Source organism: Mesoplodon mirus (assembly GCF_964341445.2).
Source record: "Mesoplodon mirus genome assembly, chromosome: 6".
In the NCBI taxonomy this organism is placed as follows: domain Eukaryota; kingdom Metazoa; phylum Chordata; class Mammalia; order Artiodactyla; family Ziphiidae; genus Mesoplodon; species Mesoplodon mirus.
The window spans coordinates 70,766,183-70,792,116 of NC_138982.1; the positions used below are offsets into that span (position 1 = coordinate 70,766,183).

At 39.2% G+C, this 25,934-nt stretch overlaps 1 protein-coding gene across 4 annotated transcripts in view; it reads left to right on the plus strand.

Moving 5' to 3' along the window:
• VEPH1 (ventricular zone expressed PH domain containing 1) overlaps positions 1-25,934 on the plus strand; it is a 282,767-nt gene that overhangs the window by 196,158 nt on the left and 60,675 nt on the right. For 2 of the 4 annotated variants that reach the window (XM_082624456.1, XM_082624455.1), the window contains exons 12-14: positions 3,858-3,975; positions 20,396-20,532; positions 24,528-25,928. In XM_082624456.1, the coding sequence (XP_082480582.1) occupies positions 3,858-3,975; positions 20,396-20,532; positions 24,528-24,764 (492 nt within the window). In that variant the 3' untranslated portion in view covers positions 24,765-25,928. Of the gene's footprint in view, positions 1-3,857; positions 3,976-20,395; positions 20,533-24,527; positions 25,929-25,934 lie in introns of those variants that run through there. The other 2 variants (XR_014294337.1, XM_082624457.1) reach the window with 1 other exon arrangement.

Below are 25,934 nucleotides of genomic sequence, written 5' to 3' on the forward strand. Positions count from 1 at the left end.
TATTAACCATAGGCACATCGAGCGTGTGAGGCAATCCTACATTTCGTATCTGTGCAACAATAGAGTTAGAACAGAATTTAAATGTGCCAGAAACCAAAGTTCTTCCAGATGTATCCTTTCACTGATTTCTGGAAAATTGTTTCCCAATACCTTCTCACAGTACATAGACCATGTTATAAGATCCACTTTGGACTTTTACAGAATCGATAGCATTGACTCATGCTGTCATTGTCATCAAAACAATGCTGTAAATATCCTCTCGTCTTTCCAAGCTGCCTGGCATATCTTTCCCTTAGGCTTTGCAAGAGACTTTTTATATATTTTTCCAAATTCCTACTCCCATTAATGATTTTTTTTCTAAAACTGGACAAACATTTACTTAATCAGCTGTTTTAAAAACACCATTTTCCCCCTCCAAGGGCCTTTACCCCTTTGAATTAGATGGTGTTTATCAGGAAAATCCTTCTTAGTGCATGCTTACTATGATTATGTATCTTTTTTCTTTAAGTCAACAGAAATAATACGGACTTCAATATTCTTTGGGTTTTATTGAGGCCTGATTTGGTGTGTACTTGAAAGAATGTGACCCCTCTAAGTAGAAGCATCATTTTCATTGAAAATTGGCCAGCAGTGTCACCTTCTCTTCTCCTTCAGAGCGCAATCTCAGTATTGATGCCTAAAACTGCATAACAAATCACTGCAAACCTAGCAGCTTAAAACAGCATGTATTTGTTATCTCACAGTTTCCTTGAGTCAGGAATTTGCTTGTGACCTAGCCGGGTTCTCTGCTCAGAGTCTCACAAGGCTGCAGTCAAGGTCTTGGCTGAGCTGTATTCTCATTTGGAGGTTCGAATGGAAAGGGTCAGCTTTCAGACTTGCTCAGGGTGCTGGTAGAAATTTGGCAAGGTGGAGGGGTTGTTGTAGGACTGAAGGGCTGGATCTCTTATTGGCTGAAGGCTGCGTCTAGGTCCTAGAGGCCACCCACAGTTCCTAGCCATGTGGCCCTCTTCATAGGCAGTTTACAGTGTGGCAGCTTGCTTCTTCAAGGCCAGCAGGAGAGTTTCCCTATGCATCTGCTGGCAAGATGGGTTTTGTGTGTGTGTGTGTGTGTGTTGGGGGTGGAGGGAGGACATACATAATAATACAATCACGAGATTAATATCCTATCACCTTTGCCATATTCTTGGTTAAAAGCAAGTCTCAGGTCCCTCCCACACTTAAGAGAAAGGGATTATACAAAAGGATGAACACCAGGAGATGGGAATTATTAAAAGGTCACCCTAGGGTCTGTCCACCACAATGCCATTGAACGGAAATACTCAATGAGTGACCCTACTTAGATCTAAATTATTTTTATTACTTTTCTGGAGTCTAGTTGTCTTAAAGGAAGTTTGTAATTCTCTAATCAAATCAATTTCAGTTCCCTTGCCTTAAAAAAAAAAAAAAAAGCCATATAGCAATTCCTGGGCAAGGCCTAGAGAAGCTACAGGACCCAGGAGGGTAAAGAAGATGAGTAGAAGAGAGAAATAATGACCTCAAGCACATTGAAGAAGTCAAAATTCCAAAAATTTAGGTATCATGAGTTGATGGTTTGTGTTTGCTTGTTTTGTGATTTATTTTGCTTTGATTTTCCACCAGTGTTTGGAACTACCTATGTCTCATTTGTCTCTCTATTCAAAGTTACTGCCAACTTCAACAGTTCATAGAATTACCATCTACTTCCTCACTCAGTCCCCTTTGCACGACACCTAAATCCTCTGGAGAAGTAAGTCTGCTTTTGACTTGAGAACTTGAACACTGGGATCTCGCTTGCCATCTGTCTTAAACTTTTAAAGTAACTTTTTGCCAAGACAAATGTGGATTATAAGCAACAACCTGGGACACTTCTGGTCTCAGAACAGGAAAAATAAAGGAACCCTTAAGTATTATTTTAAGTACTTTGTTTGCTAGCAGTGTTTGTGGTGAATAATAAATTGATCCTTAATTGTGTGGGAAATAGAGAAGTGATCTGCATGCCAATGGCCAAGTGTAGACTTCAGAGACTTAGCAGTTTTGAAAGTGATATTTATGAACATCTGCTTTTTCCCCATAAATTTTAATATGGATTTCATCCTTTGAAACCTACCAAACTCCCAGGTGCTTCTTCAGTCTTTATCTTGGAAACATGCTTTTTTAAAACATCTCCTTTTTTTTCATTGAACACATTCAAAATCACTTTTGCTAAAACAACATTTCTTTATAAACAGTGCCTATTGGAATGCCTAAAAGATGGTATTAAATGTTAGCAGCTCAAAAAACTGTATTCAGCATTTTGAGCCTCCAAAATGTCCAATCCCAGAACACAAGCCATAACAGTCTTAATAAAGGATGCTAAAAAGTATTCATTTCTAGTCCCAGTTTATGCCTTTCTTTATCCCACAGATATTTATTTAATGCTTGCTTATTTTTAATGCTGACATTAGAGCAGCCAATAAAACAAAGTCCCTGCCTTCACTGGGTTTTTGTTCCAGTGAGTGTAAATGTTTCTAAAAAAGAATTCACTTTAAATTTTCATAATACTGTTCGTATAGTTCATTGGAAAACTTTGCACTGGTCCTGCAAACCAATGATATTCATCCATTCTTGATGTTGGACTAGATTCTGGGGTTATAACTTGTGAACACAGTAGATATTGTTTCTGCTCTCAAGGAGCTTAGAGTTTAGCATACTTCTCACCTGTGTCAAGAAAGGCAGACCCAGGGAACTTTGAGGTAGGATCTGGGTAGCCACTGATCATTCTCTATTTTAGATCCACTGTAAGCAGGGCTAACAATGCCTCCATCCCTTGGCTCCTGGGCATACTAAGAGCTGTTACTATGGGTAGAAGGTGAGTGTGTGGACCAGAGGAAAGGAAATAAAATCACAGCTCAATAGACGACAAACAGATAAATCATCTGGGCACGTGCAAGGCTAGAAAAGACATTAAATCTGTGCTAGGAAAGCAACTTTTTACGAGTGCAATTCTGACCACCCTGTAGCAGAGGCTATAAGTCATTTACATAATAGGAAAGCCTCAGGAGGATAGTAGAGCTATTTAATTTGGTTAAGCTAATAGTTTTCCATCCATTTACAGTGTAATGGAACCTCCCTCCTCTGCCTCTTAAACAGGAACACATTGGCAGGTTGCCACAGGGCACATAAAACAGGGGCAGTCTTCTTGGTGTGTCAATTCTACTCAACCATTTAGAGGGGAAAAGTTAATTAATTTACTGATAAGTAATTTAAGGCATTATTTTCCATTAAAACCAATGCAGCCATATAATGGACTAGCATGCAAAATTTGCATCCACTTTTAAGATAAGCATGAAACTAAAACAGGGCTGGAGCCAAGGGCTGAGGGATTAAACCCTCTCACACATTTTCTATCAGCCCCCTGTGAAGCCAACCTAATAAAGATAATTTTTTGGTATGGATAATTGATCCTCAATGTTATGTAAAGTGTAAATAAAAGAGAAGTCCCCCAGAAGCATTCCTTTCAACCACACTGCCACTTGGATACCCCAACTTTTTAGAAATTCTGGAGCTGCTGTTAGATGTAAGAAAATTCTGGGCCACTTCACTTCCCCACAACCTGACGCCCAGCCCTGGGGCCCATGCTCCCTGCCTTCCGCATTTAAGAGCACTGCCCTGGAAGAGTTTGAGCTGGCTGCTGTGCTCCAAAATGGGCCAAGAGAGGTTTGCTCAATGCCCTCTCCTTGTCCCTGGCAGTGAATTTGAGCCCTGGACGTCCTGCTTCCATATCCCCTTTTCCCCCTCTCAGAATGCTATGCGGCAGGCAGACCCACTTATGTTCTTTGTGCTTTGTGTTCCTGAAACAGGATCTGGACCAGGTACAGCTGCATCTGGAAGAAGTGAGGTTCTTTGACGTGTTTGGCTTCAGCGAAGCAGCAGGAGCGTGGCAATGCTTCATGTGCAACAACCCTGAGAAAGCAACTGGTAAGAACCTCCCTCCCCTGGCTGCTAAGAATCACTTGTGCCCCTGGGATTTACAGGGATGCATGATCCCCACCGTTCTGGTTGGCTTTCTTATTGCATAAACATCCTAAGTTGGCATAATGCACAGAGGTGTGCCTGACTGCCTCTGCTTCATGCTGAGAAAGGTATCTCACCAAAGTGGGAGTGAGAAAAAGGGAGGATGTTGAAAGGGAGAGAAACATAAATGAGAAATGAGCAAGAGAAACAATGCCTACAATTATATGGCTATCAAGAAAGTGGTACTGGCCATTTTGCCCTGAAAACATTCTTCATTTCAACCCCGATGACCCTGAGGGTTAGAGAAAAACAAGCATCCTGTCAAGAACCCCAAGGAAATGAGACCACACTAAATGAGTGAATGGTTGCACAGACCTCCTCATCTCATAGTCCTCCCTTACATTTTTGCTTGATGATTGAACTGGGTGAAAAGTGAGACATTTAAAGAGTAGGGAATTATTTGAGAAATAGCTTCATAGCTGGTTATTTACCCTTCCCTTCCTTTCTGCTGCCCAAGGAACTTGGTCTACTGACCTTGCCTAAAAAATAATCATTGTTGGTGAATCTGAGCCAAGCTCTATGTTAAACATGTCAGTATCTCATTAATCTTCACAATAATCTCATAAGACTAGTACTAATATTATCTCCATTTTACTGATGGGACAACTGAGGCACAGAGGGATTTGAAAACTGCCTGAGGTCACACAGGTAATAAGTTAACAGCGTCTGGATTTGAACTCAACCTGACTCCAGAGCCCGCGCTCTTAACCAATTCTCCATGCTCCCTCCCAGTTACGCTTGCCCCAGTCTGACCAGTGGAAATAGGTTGATAAAAAGTCTAATCTTCACAAAGTTATGCTGTCCTTGGGAACAGAATATTTTATCACCAATGTGCCGTCTTAGAAGGCATAGAGTTCTCAACACTGACACTGCTCAGGAACTGCAGTTTAGACCAAGAGAACGGTATTAAAACACTGTTGAATACAAACCACTTTGTAGAACCATCCTCTAGAGAGCCGTTGATTATACCACCTGTACCCATTCCTTGACTTGGAGGATTTTGTGCATCTTAAAGATCATCCATTGTGGCAAGTCTATCCTCTTGCTCAGCCAAGAAGTTGAGACTGAATCGGGAAAAAAATGTGTTTATTTGGCCAGATGGAAATGTGAGGGGCTCTCGGAGAGGCACCAACTAAAATGTCTTACCCCACAGAGATGGTATGGGTGGAAGAAGCTGGCATTAAGGATAGCAGCCTTCGTGAGGCACAGATTGCTGGCTGATTACAGATCAAGTTTGAGCTGATGCCAGAATGAACACCCCAATTTTTAAAAAGTCAATTTGAGCAAAGAAGGAATTGAGGAACTGAATGTCTCCATTATGAAACTTTCTAATTAGACCTTATTTCACCTGTGAAAAAGACAAAGCATAAAAGAAACCTTATTTGAGATCATGGTGAAGTAAGGTGCTATCTGAGGTGGCTCTGAGGGGCCCTTAAGAATTTCATTCCAAGTAAGCTGAGTCCTTACCTTAGTTCAATAAACATTGAATTGTATCTGGCCAGGGGAGGCTCAGGAAAGGGCCTGCAAGTTAAAACCACAAAGTGTTCCTTTAATATATGTTTTCTCAAATTCACTGCCATGCACTTGAAAAGAACATTTTGCACATTCACTCGTTCTTATTTGTGTTTCTCACAGTTAAATATAGACTGAGAACAATAAAAATTCAAACAAGGCCAAATATTTTATAGCAGAACATATTGAATCAAAATGTTTGGTGCCGAAAACTTAGTGTGCTTAGGTTTCTTTGCTCATTTCCTTTTGCTCCATGAAAGGGGATTTGAATCTGAGAGAAATCCTATTTTAAATTATGATTTTCACCAAAAACTCTTGACTCCCTGAAAAGTTTATATAGGCTGTTGATCTAATTTTCTTATTTTTATATAGCATATAAATTATATATTTAAGTGAAAGGTCTAACATAATACTGCTGACACATATATTATTCATAGGGATGATACTTGCATTCATGTTATGCTTAAATTGTAAGTTTAAAGGTGATCAAGACATAAATATTGGAAAAATATATATATATTTTTTCCAAGGAATAAATATTTTGTTATTTGGTTATGCACAGCTAGCATAGTACTTGTGTCCCATTTTTCATTTATGAAATGCACGTTTGTTGTGTTGGTTGAATGTCTTCTCCAGGCTGAGCCTTGGGATAAAATATGAATAAGGTACAATATCTCTGCTCTGAAAGGATTCATAATCCAGTTAGGGCCAGGAGACATACATGGAAAAATCTAACATACTTCCTTGTATATTTTTAGCATGCAATAAATACCTGTTGAGTGAGTCAATGAATGAATAATACTTAGAAATGGAAAAGTCAAATACATCTTGAATATTAAAATATTTCACAATTGTGATTATGTGTTAATAATATCAAGTACATCACTATACCATACCCATTGCATTCTGAGTCTGGTAAATGGAGGTTGGTGCTTCTTTCCTCTTTGAGAGAAGTCACCGTATATACATCAGGGTCTGCTTCCCTGTCTTTGCTCCTGATGTACTGTGCCCAGGTCCTGTTACTGCTCTGGTTTGGTTAGCGCTCCTGCAAGGCCCAGATACCTTGTCAGCCTCAGGGAGGAGGGGTCTAAAGAGATAGGACTGGTATCTAGGACAAAAGGCTGAAGAAATTGCATTTGGGTTTTTTTTTAAGGTATTGGCAAATGGTACAATGTTCTCAAATATTTGTTGTTCCAATATGTTCTAATGAGGCCATTAGAAAATTTCAGTTAGACATCAGGAAAGTCATCCTGAAATATAAATCCTTCTTAATAATGTGTAAACTAAACTGTGGGACTCCAGAAATTGACACCAAATCAACTGGCTTCCATGGTCACTTTAAGGACATTCCCCTCCTCGGGTAAAAGTCACATCACCCCACCAACTCCCAGTCGTCTTCCCATCAACTCTATCATCAACACACAGAAATACACAGAAGTTTACTATTTGGTATTCAGAAAAATATATATTTTTTTCCAGTTGGGTGTGAAGTCAGAGGAAAGTAAATGCTAGCATAGTGTAAAGGTCTTAAAATTATAATTGCTGGCATTTATCATACTAACTATGTGCTAAGTCTTACATGCATTTTTCTCACCATTATTGAGTCCATTTTACAGATCAAGAAACTGGAACACAGAGAGAGGTTAAGTACATTTTCCAAGGTCACACAGCTACTAAGTGGTACAACTAGAATTTTAATCCAGGTTAATTCCTGAACCTGAAATTTCAATCTCTAGGGCAAATCCAAGTTAAGCACATGGAATATTGAAAATTACAAGAACAATTATTTCATAATGTTATATTGTATTGGAAAGACCAAGGAGTGGTCTATTGATACCTCTCTGATGACTTAATCTCCTCAAAGATGAGCAGGGGTTTTGGTATGATAATGTGTGGGAAATGATTACATGTAGGAAATGGTTACGTAGAAGCTATTTCCAATCCCTCCAATTGCTGATTCAGTTTCTGATAATCATTTTATAAAAGTACAGAGTAGAAGGTTAGAAAGTCACTGAAGTAACTCAAGAATCCTCAGAGACTTGCTTGTTGGTGTTTATTGCCAATCCCATTACCCTACATGAATGAGAGAATAGAGGTTGAGCAAATAGATCAAACAGAACAGAATCTATTTCTGGAAAACCAAACAAATCCCTTTATCAGTCATCCTTGTGTCCTGGAACTGCTAGTGCATGTTAACAGTAAGAATTAATCAGCTGGACCGTCCTGGAACACATCTGGCTGTCTATTCAGTCACATTTTTTTTTTAAAGGAAGAGGAGGAACTAAATTGTGACTTTCACTCTTGTTTCTTGAGGCACATGGGATGCCTTTGTTCTTACACCCTACAGAAAACAACTCAGAGATGTCTTGGTTTTGGCACTTGTGTCTCCCTCTGGAGATCTGAGCACTCGCCAGTGTGATCACTCTCTTAGTCACTGGATATTTAGGTATTGAATGTGATCGTCTGTAGGAGGTCTCCTTGGGTTATAAAAGAGAATGAAAGACATTTTTTCATACAGACTTCAACCACCTATCATGATTCCTCTTTAGAACTTGATTTCAAACATTTGTGCTATAAGAACATGCTGTCCATTATATCACATGGGCAAATAGAGATGGTTTCAAAATGCTATCAGGATAAGAAAGACCTCTGTCAGGAGATATTCTTCAGACAGTAGAAACTGGTAACAGCAGTGTGGCTCTCCTTTGCTGGACACCTTCAGCGTGGGCTAGATGGCTTTCCGCTCCAGACACCAACATGAAAATGGGCTAGGGACTTCCCTGGTGGTCCAGTGGTTAAGACTCCGTGCTTCCACTGCAGGGGGCACGGGTTCGATCACTGGTCAGGGAAGTGGGATCCTGCATGCCGTGCGGCGAAAAAAAAAAAAAAAGAAAATGGGCTAAATGACCTCTAAGGACCAAACTCATAAGACATAAATAGCCTGTGGGTCCATTAATATGAAACTTTTCCATTTAATTTTAGTGCCAACTTTCACAGAACTTTAAGGGTGACAAAAGAAAACCCACTTTGGATTTATGCAGTGACTGGGTTTGTCTTATGATGCCTTCCCTCTTACCACAGTGTGTGAGCATGTTGTCTTCCATGTTAAATGTGGTTGGAGTGCCAAAAACAAGACAGTGGTTGGGCAGGATAACTTCACATTTTCACACGTATATATTGTTAATGACTCAGTTCATGAAACTGAACCCCAGACTGTTGTTCAAAGATACTTTGAATTAGTTAATGACAAAATAAATATGTGCTCATCAACTCAGATAAGTTATTATCCTTATCCTGAAATCTTTTTCCCTTTCCCTTCTTCCCATCTCCCTGTTCTATGCCTCTCTGTTAAGCCTTCCCACACTCACATTCTCTCTCTGTCTCTCTCTCTCTCACACACACACATACAAACACACACACACACACACACGAGCATACACACTGGCATACATGGACACACCACCCCAACAGAATAAACTCTCTCCTCTCTGTCCTTTCCGTTCTCTGCCCACACCTTCTGTAGAGTACACAGCACCCTGCCATCAATCTCTCCCACTAGACAGTAAACTAGAGGTGGAAAAACCATCCATTATTCTTCTTTGTATGCCCTACCCAGTACCTGGCACATGGTAGTGTTTAACAAGTATTTGGCATATAGATGGATGATGGAGTAATTCATGGATCATGTAAAGTGATAGGATGATGATAGAAGAAATAGGGTTTGTTTTGAAATGCAACTTTAAAATCTAATTCGTTCTCAAAATTAAAAAAAATAACTTACTAAACTGAAACCTTGAAATAGCAGCTTTTGCAAAGTAAGCTTTTATAAGAAGAAAATGTTGCTATGTACAAAGTTTCAACACTGTATGGTTACCCAATTTTAATATTTTACTAAACGGTTTCAATACATACATACACACAGAGTTCATAGTCAGCTTGCTAATAACCTGTGAGCCTCTATGAGAAATAAGCTAAGATCAGTAGCCTAATACCCTTCAAGGGGTTAATTTCCATTTCTCAACCAGCGTCACTATCCTAATCCTTCTTCCTTTCCATATTGGGTCAACAACAATCTTATCTTGATAGGCTGAAAGTTTACTTGCAGCAAAGCGTGAATCACTCTGTGGTTACCCACAAACAAATCATCAGGCATTGAAATGTGTCCTCTTCCACTCAGAGAATAAGCTGAATCAAGACAACACATGGAGGAGGAGAAGCATGCTTTAGAAAGGCAGACTAGAGTGAATAAATCAGTCTCTATCAATTTACAGATTTGAAGTGACATAAGAATTTTTATGTAGTTTTTTAAAATAAAGAACTTAATATCTTTTAAAAGAGCTCTAGTCATCACTTTTCAGAGTAATCTTAATTTTTTATCTACCTATACAAATACATTAGGAATAAAATTTATTTTTCAGCCACAAGCTCCCCTATGTAAAAGACATGTAAGTGCGTTTAGCGGCCACTGAGAATGAAGTCATCACATACCTCATATCTTGCCTTGGATGTCATCCCTTCCACCTTCTCAGAAACTCCACAGCGTAGAGTACCCTTTCTCTTTTATTCCATTTCTCCCTCCAACTTTAACTCCCATGGGCTTTTAAACACCTTCAACTGGCTGAACGTCTCCTCTCCCTTTACCTACCGCCTCTCTCTCACCTCCTCTTTAAAGCCAAAAGAGTCCTGTCACTGCTCACTCTGAATTTCCTTGCCTCCTTCTCCTCCTGACTCAACCCTCTCTAATCTGGCCTCTAAGCCCATTATCTCTGTGGTCATTTAAGGCCACGCAGGTCCCAGGCACGGGGTATGTTCAGTCCTTGTGACACTTGCCTTAAGCAGCATTCAATTCTGTTGGCCAATTCCTCCTTCCTCAAACATTTCTCCCTTTGCCTTCTGAGACAGCACTCCTTGGGTCTCCCTCCTACTCTAGACACTCCTTCTCAGCCTCCATTCCAGGCCCACCTTCCTCTATCCACCTATTCATTGTCAGAGCACCTCTCTTCCCCTCACTGTAACTCTCTCCCCTGTCAATCTCCACTGCTTCTGCGGCTTCAGTAACCTCTTTTATGACAAAACTCCCAAATGTGTGTCTGCAGTCCAGGCCCCTCCTCTGATTGACTTCTCCCATCACCTGCTTGGTACTTCAAAGGCATCTCAAACTCAGTTCATTTAAATTAAAACTCATAAGTGTCCCACCCTTGTCCCCTACCCCCCACACACAAAAAAACAAACAACACTTGATTTTCTTCCAGCATTCCCCATTTCAGTAAATACAACATCACTCATTCTGATGCATCAGCCAGAGACCCACTGCCCTCTCTCCTACCCCTATCTAATCTATCACCCAGTATTGTGGATTTACCTTCTCAACTGTGCTCAACTCTGTCCACCTCTCTCCATTGCCCTAAAGCAAACTACCATCACCTCTTACCTAAAATAATGGCAATAGCCTCCTGACTGTGCTACTTGGACCTTCCAACCTCCCTCCCACATTGCAGCCAGAATGACCTCTTCGAGGCACAAATCTGATGGGACAACTCTCTGCATAAAACCTTACAATGGCTTCCCACAGCTCTTAGCTTAAAGACCAAACTCCATATCATGTGCCTGAGAGCTTCACATGCAACGCTCTCTCCCAGCCTTTCCAGCCTCATCTTGTCCCCAGTGCCATCTGCTCCTCTCCGCTCTGCCCAGAAAGAACTCCTTTCAGTTTCTTATACTCACCTCACTTCTTCCTGCCACTATGCTTTTGTACCTGCTGTTCTTCTGCTAGGAGCGCCCTTTCTCCCCTCATCACCTAGTTAATGTAGATCTTAGCTTTCCCATTACAACTCAGATTCATTGCCTTTCTATAACCTCCTGATTTATGCTAAGGTCCTCAAAGTACTTCAGAGTTCTCCCTATAATACTTGATATACCTGTCATCTTATTTTTTGTTGTTGTTATTCTTTCGTTTGATTGGCTTTTGCATGTGATTATCTGCTTAATGTCTACTCCCTGCAGTAAAGAAGTTCTATGGAGGGAGTCCCCCTCATCCATCTATCCTCAGCCCCTAGCACACAATAGATACTCAATAAATATCTGCCAAATAAATGAATGACCAATTTTGTATTTTCTCAAAAAATTTTTAGTAAAAATTTTCTTAGGCAAGTGGTGACAAAAAACAAATTAATGAATTCACAATAATTCATTGTAAGAGAAACAAGGTATTCATATGATGACATTTGCAGTGTATCTTTTGTGCCAAATGTATTCTTTGTATAAACAGTATTTTCTTAAATAAGCTCTTCTCAAAAGTACTATGAGAGATCATTTTATTTAACAGAGAGTAGTTATTGTGTGTGTATGTATGTATGTCAAATACACACAGTTTTATGGTGTATACGTTATAGATAAAGCTTCCATGCAGACATTGTAAAACTTCTATTTATTGCCAAAAGGTTTGAGACCAAGTGTTGAACCACAACAGATGGAAATTGTGTTAAGTAATTTCATAAAAGCAGTGTAGACACACCTTAGAATGCTCTTAAACACCAAGAATGTACGTGCATGCAGGTGGGACAGTGGCTAAAGTGTGCAACTTGTACAGCCCAAACAAGGTGACCCTCCTTATCACAGAGCTGGTACAAGTGTGTCAGATCTATTTTTTTCCATACAAGGAAAGCTGTACAATGTCAAGGCCGTGCGGGAAAGCACTCAACGTTTTAAACTGTCTAAAATCCTATGGTCAGGTGTTGCCAGCAATACCTATCCATGACATCATATTAATGAGATGACAGCATGGGACCAACATGGGAAGTGTGTATGGGACCCTTTTTTATTCAAAGTTCAAGAATAAGATGGAGCCATTCTCTCCATTCATTTCTACCACCCCTGATCTTTTCCCATTGGTCCCTGTCAGTTGTTACTGGGCAAGTCTGGGCCAGTCTTCTTTGATAGGTTCCCATAAGGGCACAAAGGTGACCATACTTACTGCTCAGAACTTACTGGGCAGGTTACCTTCTTGGCAAGTGGCCTTAGAATTTTTCTTTCACTGATGAAACCATAAGTAAGCCAAATTCCACAAACACTGATTCTGAACATTTTCTTCTATAACTCTATTAACTTAAGCCAAGGACATGCATATGATCTTATATTGCTATCCTATTGTTTAATTTTATGGAACGGTCATAACAATTTTCTTCCCACTATTGGTTTTGCAGTTTTACTATTTTGGATATTGTACGACCTACCATGAGGCTACTATCGTTTCCTAGAAGTTCCTGAGCTATGTTAGAATAACCTGGGGATCCTGTTAAAAATGCAGGGTCCAAAAAAAAAAAAAAAAAAATGCAGGGTCCCTCACCCTACCCCAGAATTTTGCTTCAGTAGGTTTGGGGTGGTTCCCTGTAGTGTGCATTTTAAGAAGCCAGCAGGTAATTCTGATGTAGGTGGCCCTCAGAACACAGTTTGGGAAACACTGCTCTACAAGCTTATAAAAGAGTAGTTCTGAGGCTTTTTTTAGAACAATATTTCAGTGATTAATAGAGAAGCCTAGAAAGCAGACTACATTTTGATGGGTATGAAATTACTGAGAAAGGAAGCCATTCGGCACATGTGAAAGTGCCCTCAAAGGGCTGCTGTCAAAATGAGTTTGTCCTTTTTTGGACCCCACGCATCTTGTAGGATATTACAAAATGGACGCTGGATGATACCTCCTCGTTTATTTACTACTGTAAGGAAATATGGGCTTCTAAAACACTGCCTGGATATTCATACGAAACATGCCATTTGTTACAATCCTCAGTGATTTCAGAAACCACAGATGCTCAGCCTACTAAATGTGGCTCCTATGACCTCCTCATTTAATGATTCTATCCCTCTTTAAGCATATCCTCTGTAATTAGAGTTGGCTTTATTAGAACTGGCACACATACAAGAAAATCAGTAAAACCATAGAAGGGAATTGAAGTAAATTTGAGACTCTCAATACATAAAAAATAATTCCCCACAGACTGTACAGGAGTTGTAATTCCCAGAAGCAGTCATTTCAAGGGAAATTTTTTTAAAAGACATGCTTTTTCTCAGTTCTTATTTTAAAACTAAGTATTTGAGATTTACGTTTTTTCTTCCAGAATATGCCTTCTTTTGAAGGTATTTGTCTTTAACAATCAAGAAAAAATATCTAAGAATTCGAACATCACAAATTAAATACACAACCGTCTTAATTATTCTTGTACAATGCAATATTTTCAAGACGAAAGTTGCATAAGCCAGAAAGCATACATATAAGGAACCTCTGGGTATGGATAGAAGTCGGTACAATGTGAATAGTAGTTAATGGTGGGGGACGTGTCACCACGTACTGTCATAAGAATAAGCAGGAACTCTGGAATAAAAGGGAGTGACCACCAATGATGTGGAAAAGGCTCCCAGTGCAGCCCAATCCACTACTGGATTAGCTTGAATATGGCAGTCTTTGTGAACAAGTGGATCTGTTACTCAACAACAGAAGAGTTCACCTCCCTTTGGGACTCTTTGAATTGCTTGTGACACCTCAGGTTCAAAGCCTGCAGTCCTTGAACTTTAAAAGGGTTTCCTGTCTTACTCTGAATTCTCTCACTGTTCCTAACACTTTAATACAGTATAGGTTTCATTACATTCTTAATTGGAGGGAGGGAGATGGGTTTTATCCTAAAGTCATTAGGATATGGTATTTATAAAAACCACCTGTTCATCATCACAGTAAGAGATGATGATGATTTCATGTTCATGATCATGGTCATGATCATGATGATAGTAGCTACTATTTGTTGACCCCTTATTATGTACCAGGACTTAGTTAAGCAAGGCTACTGTTAACCTTTACAGCATTTTTGTGCCTTTATTTATGGTGGATGATGTCCACTTGGGGGTGTAGACTTAAACAGCAAAATTTGGGCTGAATTTCAGCCCCTACTTACCCCTTGGCTGAGTGTTCTTGTGCAGTGAACAGCCTGCACAGCCATTCACAGTGGCCCTGTTGTTAAGCATGACATCTTTGGAGAAGAGGAAATTGAAGCTCAGTGAAGTTAAACAACTTGTACAAGACAAGTCAGCTATTAAAGTAACAGATTCTGGACTTCAGCTGAGGTCTGACTCCAAAGTCACTGCCCTTACCTCATCAACCCTAGGCCTAGGCCAGAGAAAGTCTTTGGTACAACCCTGTATGATTTATTATAGTAAGGAGTAAACATGGCGTCCAACACACTATGTTTAACTAAATTATAATTGGCTAAAAACATATTCACAATTGCAACAGATCTTAAAACAAGGTAGAGACCTTGAATTATTGAGCTCTTCTGCTCTTGAGATAAAGGGGTTATATGACTACAGAAATTATTATTTTTTAGGATGTTATGTTACAAAGTATTAGCTTCCACTTGGCACGATGTCCAGGGATCTTCAGGATGAGTCTCTTCTTGAATCTCACATCTCATCTCTTGTTTGCCAAGCCCCACCAGGTTCCATCACAAAGAATGCATTTCATGCCCACTCTGTCAGCCTCAGCCCTTTGGATATGTTTTGGGCTTTTTTTTTTTTTCAGAATATCCTTCTTCACTTCACCTTCATCACTGCTACTTGTCGTTCAGAATTCAGCTCAGACACATATTCTCCAGGAAGCTTTTCTGCTTCCTACACCCAGTTTAGAATAGGTGCCTCTCCAGGGTGTTCCATTCTCCTTACTTCTGGCTTTCAGTTACATTCTGGCAGGAGATCAGAGGGAGGGAGCAGTGTGAGGTCTGCTTATTTATTCCCGACTCCCTCCCTGCTTGGTCACCGCAGGTTGACTGTGTCCTCAATCCACAGCCACAACTCCAGTCAGGCAGCGCTCTTGTATACAGGTCTCCTTCTGGGTCCTAACTGTTCTCTTCGCTTTCCTCTTCAGCCAGAGAGGGGTGTTATGCCTCCTCCTGGCTCCTGGCCTCAGATTACTAAGGTGCTTTTCCTACACCTTGCCCACATCTGTGTAAATAGTCCCTTTATTTTTTTTTATTTTTTATTTTTTTGCGGTACGCGGGCCTCTCACTGTTGTGGCCTCTCCTGTTGCGGAGCACAGGCTCCGGATGCGCAGGCTCAGCGGCCATGGCTCACGGGCCTAGCCGCTCCGCAGTATGTGGGATCTTCCCGGACCCGGGCACGAACCCGTGTCCCCTGCATCGACAGGCGGACTCTCAACCACTGTGCCACCAGGGAAGCCCCAATAGTCCCTTTATTAACTGCCCTCAGTTGCCCAGCTTGAGGTGCCCCCTGTTTCCTGCTGCAACCATGCCTGATCCATAGCAGATCCCATCTGGGGTCTGTGAGGCTTCATGTCTGTGCTGGCTGGACCTTCACAGGCTCTAGGCCCCTCCTTGGTCCTTAAGAAAAGCAAGATCCTTTCTAATGGGATTTCAGAAGAACTTTCAAATGAAGTCCAATATGGCCTCCCCATGACTATTTGATACCCAATCTTTTTCCTGGATCTTACACCAAAAAATCTTGAAACGCCTGCCGATCCCCCACCTTCAGCTCATGACTTTGACCAAAGTGACTGCTTTACTTGCAGAAGAAGTGAACTTGCTTCTGAGTTCATTGATTCTTCCAGCTTCTTTAAGTTTTTTTCTTTTCATGCACTTTCCCTCACATGTCCCACTTGTTACCTCAGGCCTTTTCTGTACTCCTCCTAGAAGTTCCTTTCTCCCTTCTTCAGCGGGGACCCAGCCCCCATGTCACCCTCTCCCAGCTGGAAGTAGCATTTCCTTTCTTTGAGTTCTGTAATGCTTGGCTTTTACTTCTGCAGGGGCACTTGCCAAACTCTACACTGAGTTGTCAAATTTGTAAAATGCTTTATCTCCCCACAAGATGATAAACTCAAGCTCTCTCTGAGGTGGGCTTTATGACCCCCTCAGATCCAAACACAGTGCCTTACAGCTTATCTGTGCTCAAAATTATGTGTGAGATGACTGGATATGGTTGGTAGATCAACAGAGGAATATTCTTTCTTGCTTTAAGTTATCTGGTCTGATATTATTCACCAACTTTGTGTTGAGTAAGACTAACACCTTCAAATTTACCAACGTAAATATTTTCAACTCTTGGTGCACAAAAGGAATACAATTAATATATGACCATTTGTATTAGCATTCTAAAAGACTTTTAAGTTGATAAACATGGTAATAGTTTGGGTTCCAGTTGCACTAGAGAATTCAATTTAATATTCCATAGTTTTTTCAGCCAACTGATAATTTAAAAAAGGAACAGATCCTGGTTGGTAAAGAATGTCTTAGCAAATTGTGGTGCTTTGAATGAAATAATGTGTTAATTGGCAAGAGAGAAAATATTTAAATATCCTTTATGCATTATGTGCAAACAAGATAGTTTTAGACATACAATCATTCCCTCATAGTCTGATTCCACATGTTATTTTTCAAGTGGAATATGATCATCCTTAGAAAGAATTAGTTCCCTGTTTTGACCATGAAGAAACTGCAATATCATGAGAATTATTGCTTACCAGGACATGCTATGGGCAATAGGCCTATTAAAAGGACACATGGCCAGTCACGTATAAGCCAGACATAATTATAAAAAAAAAAAAATTCTTAGGACCTGGGATAGCCACTGGAAAAAAATTTAAGTCTTTTTTTTTTTTGGCCTTTTGAAACTATTTTTAAATTAATCCTACAGCTACAAATAGCCTGGCTTTTACATATTATCTGAAGCTGACTCTGATGCCTAAATTAAGGCCCTAACATGCAGCTAGTTTAAAGTGCTGCTAACATTTCCTTCCTAAAATCCTTTCCATGGACTTTTCCCCTGGGATCCACTTTCACTGGGCTACAGTGAAAAGTCTTCACTTAGCAGCATTTCTCCATCATCCTTCATCCTTTTGTTCTCCAGTAAGCCTATCATTTTCTCTGGATGTGGGTATGTGGGTATGATATCCCAGCCACCCCGTGTCTCAAACAATTCCTTCAACTCTTTTGCCAAGTGTGATTTCCATCACATACACTTAAAGTGAAACATGTGGACCTGCCTTGAGATTGGGATCTATGTTGAGGAGAAGTTCTTATAGCTAATTCCCTATGTCAGATCTAGAAGGACACATGTGCTTAAATATTACCTAAACCAATCGTGATTTCAAATCAGCTCAGATATCATGACTATTTCAAATGTTTCTTTGAGTAAATATGGGAGAAAGACTGGAAAAATGTTCTGTTATTAAATGACATTGCATTATATTAAATCATCTTGCCATTAAAAATGGCGAGACAGCAATGTGGTTACAAAAGGTGAAGTAAGTTCTTTAATAAAAGAGGGGGGCAGGGGTAGTAGTTCTTTGCTACTTACCTAGTGTCCTCACATAAATTTCTTTATTTTGATTTTTGATCTCTCAACATCCTTGTAAAGCAGGTGGGAGCGATTATTATTTCCTCTTTGCTGAGCAGAAATCAGTGGTTAAGAGGACTCGAATCTAACTCTTCTGAATTGTTATTCAAAAATCCTTCAACATTACAATTAGATCAGCATTTTTTTCTAATTTGAAAGCATAGGAAATGGGTGTTTTAGAAAAAAATTAATCCTATTTTTGGCTTGGGTTTTTCCTTGTTGTTACTTAGTTACTTGTTGATTTGTTTTCTCCTCTTGGACCTCCGTTGGACCTTCCCTTCCTCCTCCCAGACAGGCTACTGCACTCTTCATGACTCAACAGCACGTGTTAGCAGATATTCATGGAACCCTTAGCCCAGGCCGACACTGTGAGCACATGGCAAGCAGGCTGTCCCTGCCCTCTAGGACCAATAGCATGTGGGAAGACATGGTGTCCTAAGTGCTTTACCTGCTGCACAAAGGAAGCAAGCACTGTGTTTATGGAAAATTTAAATTTGAAAAGAGCATACTAGCTTTAAGAAAGCTCTAAATCAGATGATTCCTAGTAAAGCAAAGCAGAACACTGAGATAATTTTCTTGACATTGGTTGTCAATGATTTCTTGAGTGACTGCTTTCCATACCCTCTGCTATACCTAGTACTAGCCACCGTGGAGCATTGCAGAAAATGGGGGACACTTCTCATCACTGAAGCCTCAGATTAAATGCCACCTCAAATATGCAAGCTCTTTCCTGACCACTTAAATGCATGTGCACCAACCCCCAAGTCACTCACTCTCTATTCTATCTTCATCATAACCCTATCACTATCTAACAGTATATTTCATATGTTGTTTCAGTTATTAGCCTTAATTTGAGATTGACAATGGAACATCCAATTGACTAGTCATCAGACAAGAAGGGAAAAAAGCTAGATTAACTTTAATAGAACTTTGTTTATAAAAACTATACATTGCATTATTCTTAACCCAACAGTGCTGTTAAGGTGGACAAATCCCATCTGAGGTAATTTTTTTTACCTACATTAGATAAGAGAAATGGTAGATGGGAAGGATAGGTTGTGTTCATATGGTTAAAGAGGTACTGTCCAAATTTCATAGTGATGAACAAATTTCATTACTTTCAAGGTGCTATGAAAATTGAACATTAGGGCTTCCCTGGTGGCGCAGTGGTTGAGAGTCCGCCTGCCGATGCAGGGGACACGGGTTCGTGCCCTGGTCCGGGAGGATCCCACATGCCGCGGAGTGGCTGGGCCCGTGAGCCATGGCCGCTGAGCCTGTGCGTCTGGAGCCTGTGCTCCGCAACGGGCGAGGCCACAACAGTGAGAGGCCTGCATACCGCAAAAAAAAAAAGAAAAGAAAAAAAAAGAAAATTGAACATTAATGTATATAAATAAATATTGTCATACTCCCCAGAAATCAGATGCTTTCATATGAATTTGAAATTTGAAGAGTGAATCTTATGTAGTTGGTAAAACAAATGGAATTCTTCAGTTCAACATTTAAACTTCTGACATTGTAACCGGTCTTCTAATTCTATGGTTATGTGTAATCATACACACTCTACTTCAATGTAAAATGAATCCATTCATTCACTCATTCAACAAAAATTTATAGACTCCATACTAGGTTAGATGCCTGATGTAACAATATTGAACAAAGCAAAACCCTGCCCTCATGAAGCTTTCAGTTGAATGGGAAAGAAAGACATTAATAAGGTAAATACCAATAATCATCTACAAATTATGATATATGATAGAAAAGAAACACGCCAGTTGCTTTGAGAACGTATAGAAGACAAAGTCACTCGAGTCTGGGTTTGAGCAAGGTCTCCCAGAGGAAGCAACGTTTGAGTTGAAACATGAAACAATCAGTTTTTAACTAGGTGAAGATTTAAATATGGACAGTGGAGATAGAGTGTGTGTGTTCCAGAGTGGAAAAATCATGTTCAAAAGAGTTAGGTAAGTTTGCCTTTGCAGCTGTTAAGGATTCAGAAAAACACATCTTTTGGAGCACTATGTTGACTTTTGCTGCCAAATAGCTAAATATACTTGGTTTATGATTATTTATAAAGCTCTATTTCTAAGCAGTTCACGTGAACAGAATACCATGAAACAAAGGAGTTAGGAAGCACAGAAAGCTGAATGTCTGGATGAACCTTAAAAAACTGCTAACCAAATGCTCTTTTCGTGAACTATGTTCCTTTTGCAAATCTCGATGAGGGCTTTCAACACTTTCCCATTATCATATCTAAATTGTGCATTCTTTTAGGACAAAGGGGGAAGGTTAACCAAATTCATAATTTGTTAGCCCACTATCCAAATGTACTTACTGGGTCTGGTTCACTGTACAATTCTGACTTTTGATCACTTGCCAAATAAATAGTGGAAAATAAATGGCTTGATCGTTCTGTTACCTTCAACAGTTGTAAACCAAGATGGCCAGCCTCTCATAGAAGGAAAACTTAAAGAGAAGCAAGTCAGATGGAAGTTCATCAAAAGGTGGAAAACCCGCTATTTTACACTGGCTGGAAATCAACTTCTGTTTCAAAAAGGAAAGTCTGTAAGTACCCCTACCATCTTTTACATTTGCATTTTTAAGATCTTGATCTCTGCCAGCTAGGCATTTTGTCTTGAGTTTAAAGGCCAATAATTTTTTCCTTCTCCATTTTACAGTGTCATTTTATTATACATGCCCCTTTGACTGTCTATTCTGTTCATTCCTATGTTAGTTGGTTCACTGTACCTCTTCAGTTTATTACGGGAGGGTTTTTTGGTTAACTTAAGTTTTAGAAGACAAACCACAGAAGGTGTACCCGGGGATCTTGACTTGAATACTGTACCTTCTGTTTCCTTGTGGATCACCTAAATAAATGCGTGGCTTATGACATTGACTCTGACTTCTTTTAGGATTGAAGGTTATATTTGGGGGTGGGGACCTGACGAAGGAGACAGTAGGCAGGGAGGAAGAAAAAAAGGCTGATTTATTTTAAGTACTTTTTATAGTCAACCAAATTCAATTCTGATTAGGGAAAAATATTACTATCTTTCATTCATTTAATATTCAGTTAATGAATAGAATAGAATTCTGAAAGAACTAATAAATATTCATTTAATATAATTTTCAATCTGAAGTAGGATGCTTAGTAAATATTCATATTCTGAATTTTCAGTGGGAAACTTGTGAAATAATATTCTATTGCAATCAGCAATGCAAAGTTATCCCTTTCTTTTCAAATCAGTTTTATTTATCATTAAACTCTACTCATTACAGATCAGGGAGCATGAAATTTTGACCTACTTCTTGACCATTTTGAGATATAATAACTTATCAGAGAGATATCAGAGAACTTTGAGAGATAATAACTTATCAGAGCTTATCACATGCCACACTGGATTGCCTCTATCTATATTCAGAACAATCCTTTGAGGTCAGCACTATTGTTATTGCCATTTTATAGATGGAGAAACTGAGGCACAAAGAGACTGATGGGCTTGTCCAAGGTTAGAGCCAGTAAGGTGAGAAAGGGTAAAACTGGAGTTAGGCTCAGGCAGTGTGACACCAAAGCATGTTCTTAAATGAGCACACTGTCCAGCTTCCCATGTACACTTAAAATACAGGGTCAGTGGCAAACCAAACTGTGTCTGAATTAATTAATGAGTGTTAAATTACTTAAAAATTACATTTCACTAAGAGCACATGCATTATATCTTTGGAGTGCTCATTACAAAATTTATTTGTACTTACTACTCAACAGGAATCAAGTATGGTGTATCTGAATTATGACGAATTCTGATCAACGCTCTTTTAGTTAATAAGACTTCACATTAACTTTTGAATGAAAAAGAACATTTTGATGACACCTATTTTGAACTCATGTTACTTTCTTCATCTGTATGTTTTATAAAATATACAGATGGGCTGAAGGTCTTTTTAAATGGGAAGTATAATGGTGTGTTCAATTTGGAAAGTTATTGGCGGTTTAAGGAAACATTTTTTTAGCATAGGTTCACACTGAAGCATTTTTAAAGTGTTTAAAATGACCATTTGAATTCCCTGTCTTTATTAAAGAAATCAGAATGAAGTTAAGATGTAGTGATTTTTCAGATCCCTCTTATGCATTAACAAAGTAGAGTTAGTGCCTAAGAATGTTTTTCCTGAACTCAAATAATGACCTTTATACTTCTTGATTCAGAGCTTTTTAATAAAGTTTAGAGAGTAAGCTATTATATAATTGGCTAACTTATTTGACATATTTATCAGGAAATAATGGTTTGACATTCCAGAAATATGACAGAACATTTGGCTCAAATATTAGGAAATAATATAATATAGCATGAAGACCACAGCAAAATCCCTCTCATCCCCAGGGAGACAGTAACCATGCAGTGGTCAGCAGTCCAGCTGAAGCTTCAGCCACATCATAAAGGGATTTTCTTGTAAATGAGGAAAATGTGCATTTTAAAGTAAGAACTAAAAGACTATAGTGTTATTATTAATTTTTTTTTTTTTTTTTTGGCTGCATTGGGCCTTCGTTGCTGTGCACAGGCTTTCTCTAGTTGCGGTGAGCGGGGCCTACTCTTTGTTGTGGTGTGTGGGCTTCTCATTGCAGTGGCTTCTCTTGTTGCAGAGCATGGGCTCTAGGCATGCAGGCTTCAGTAGTTGTGGCACGTGGGCTTGGTAGTTGTGGCTGAGTAATAGTCCATTGTATATATGTACCACATCTTCCTTATCCATTCATCTGTTGATGGACATTTAGATTGTTTCCATGTCTTGGTTATTGTGAATAGTGCTGCTATGAACATAGGGGTGCATGTATCTTTATGAATTACAGTTTTGTCCAGATATATGCCTAGGAGTGGGATTGCTGAATCATATGGTAATTCTATTTTTAGTTTTCTGAGGAACATCCATACTGTTTCCACAGTGGCTGCACCAACTTACATTCCCACCAACAGTGTAGGAGGGTTCCCTTTTCTCCACACCCTCTCCAGCATTTTGTTATTTGTAGACTTTTTAATGATGGCCATTCCGACTGGTGTGAAGTGGTACCTTAATACAGTTTTGATTTGCATTTCTCTAATAATTAGCGATGTTGAGCATCTTTTCATATGTCTATTGGCCATCTGTATTTTTTCTTTGGAGAAATGTCTATTTAGGTCTTCCACCCATTTTTCCATTGGGTTGTTTGTTTTTTTGTTGCTGAGTTGTATATGCTGTATGCATATTTTGGAAATTAAGCCCTTGTCAGCCGCATCATTTGCAAATATTTTATCCCATTCTGTAGTTTGTCTTTTCGTTTTGTTTATGGTTTCTTTTGCTCTGCAAAAGCTTGTAAGTTTGGTTAGGTTTCATTTGTTTACTTTGTTTTTACTTCTATTGCCTTGGGAGACTGACCTAAGAAAACATTGGTACTATTTATGTCAGAGAATGTTTTGCCTATGGTCTCTTCTAAGAGGTCTATGGTGTCATGTCTTATGTTTAAGTCTTTACTCCATTTTGAGTTTATTTTTGTGTGTGGTATGAGGGTGTGTTCTAACTTCATTGACTTACATGCAGCTGTCCAACTTTTCCAACACCACTTTCTGAAGAGACTGTCTTTTTCCCATTGTATATTCTTGCCTCCTTTGTTCAAGATTAATTAACCATAGATGGGTTTATTTCTGGACTCTCTATTCTGCTGACATCAGTATTTTGAATTATCCTTTTTGTTTGATGCTCCTGAGATTTTTCCAAGGTGGACAATACACCACAGAAAGTTTAGGACGAGTGAAAAAGATACCTTTCCACTGCAAAGTGAGAGAAGGGTGATTGTGAAAGGGAGATGGGAAAGGAGGGTTGGCAAGATTCTCAAACACAGGTACATTCTCCAGTAGACAGAATGGGCTCAGGGATGTTAAAGACCTGAAATTGCTTTAAAGAAGTATCTGACTCCTTAAAAGTATTCATGCTAGCCCATCATGATGACTCTGGTGTTAGAGAGATCCTTAAGCATCTGCTTTAATGCAAAGAAAATGTAACATCATTAAATATTCCTTCCCTTAATGTTTGTGGACAAATCATGCTTCCAAAGCTCAAGAGAGTTTCAAAAACAGTTTCATCTACTTAAACATTGGAACCCTGTTTGTTCGATTAATACCTCTTTCTCAGAGGTAACACAAAAGAAAATTAAATTTCAAGCCTGTAAAATTATCTCAAATTCTGAGTTAATATTACCCCAAATTGTACTGCTGCATTTTGCTCTATTAATACAGTGTTAATATCAGTAGAAAATGACATAAAGTCAAAGAAATATGAATCAAGCATTTTTCCCAATATATAATAATTTTCTATAAATTGTCTATTTTGTTTCAACCCTAGATAGTACAACAAAAAGCCAGTTGCTCACTCCTTCATTTGCTCTAATGACTCTTTGAGGCTTTAGCACCCAAAATAACAAAGGTCTTAAGCCACATGAAGTGAAAGGATTCTGATCCTCTTAGAAAATTCTCCAGGAGCCAGAGATCTTTCCATACTATGAAAACTAGCTCATGTTCTTTCCTTCCCATGCATTTCAGAAAGATGATCCTGATGACTCACCAATAGAACTCAGCAAAGTACAGAGTGTGAAAGTTGTGGCCAAGAAACGCAGGGACCGCTCTCTCCCTCGGGCTTTCGAAATCTTCACAGACAATAAAAGCTATGTTTTCAAGGCCAAGGATGAGAAGAATGCAGAAGAGTGGCTCCAGTGCATCAATGTGGCAGTTGCCCAAGCAAAAGAGAGGGAAAGTAGGGAAGTAACCACATATCTGTAGGGATTTGCAAGCCGACCTCACACCAGTTGTATACAATGGGCATTGCACTGTCATTGCCAATGTCAGGAAAAAGAGATAAATTCACCATGTCATGCTGTTTTTCATTAAATACCAATGGGGCAGTTTTCCCCAAGAAGCAGGACCTAAAAGTGGCAAGATCCTGAGTACATTTCAGATCCACCTGGCATTTGCATTAACTCCAGAACAGCTGTGTGAGGCATATGGGAAAAGGAGCTACAGATGGTATGAAGCCAGAAAGGGGAGAGTAGGGATCTAGAAACTTCCGTAGACATGTTATTGTACATTGTAAGAAAACAACTTTAAAAGATACCTGAACTACCTGTCCTAAGGAAAGATTATGTACTTCTGATGAAAAATAATCTGTCAAAAGTATTAAAAGAAAAAAAAACCTACAAGGAAAAGTCAAATTGATGAACACTGAGGAAAACCATATAACTTACTTATGGAAATGTAATTACATTTATCCTCTCCTAATACAAGTGAGGCTAACACTTTGTAAAATGGTTCTCAAGTTAAGCCAATTATGTAATTAAATGTCCTTCAAACTCCTTATTTGATTATTCCTTTTAGGTTCATATAATATGATCTAAAGTTTAGATACTTGGATATTTCTTCTGCCTAAGGCAGTAAGTGTAAGCCAGGATAAGCACAGAAAACCATTTTCCCATCTTCAAAATATGTGTCATTTCCATTAAACTTTGAGATTTTAAAGTTCTATACGTTTCTTCTTTGTATTCAACATTTTAATATCTCCAAATTACAAATATTTATTGGTTTTTGCCATTACCCATAATTAAAAAAAAAAAAAGCTCTAGTAGGCAGAATTCTAGAATGACTTCCAGTGACCCAAACCCTGCTATAACCTCCTCCCCCTGAGTGGGGCGGGACCTATAATTTGCTTCTAACTAATAGAATATGGCAAAAGGGATAGGATAGTCTCTCCCATGATTATGTTACATTACATGGCAAAGATGAAGGAAATTTTCCAGATATAATTAAGGTCCTTAATCAGCTGACTTTGAGTTAATTGAGAGGATATGATCCTGGGTGGGCCTGACCTAATCAGTTGAGCCCTTTGAAGAGGGTGAACAAATCAGAGTGTCTCCCACTGGCCTTGAATAAGCTGCCATGAGTTCTACAGCTTCATGG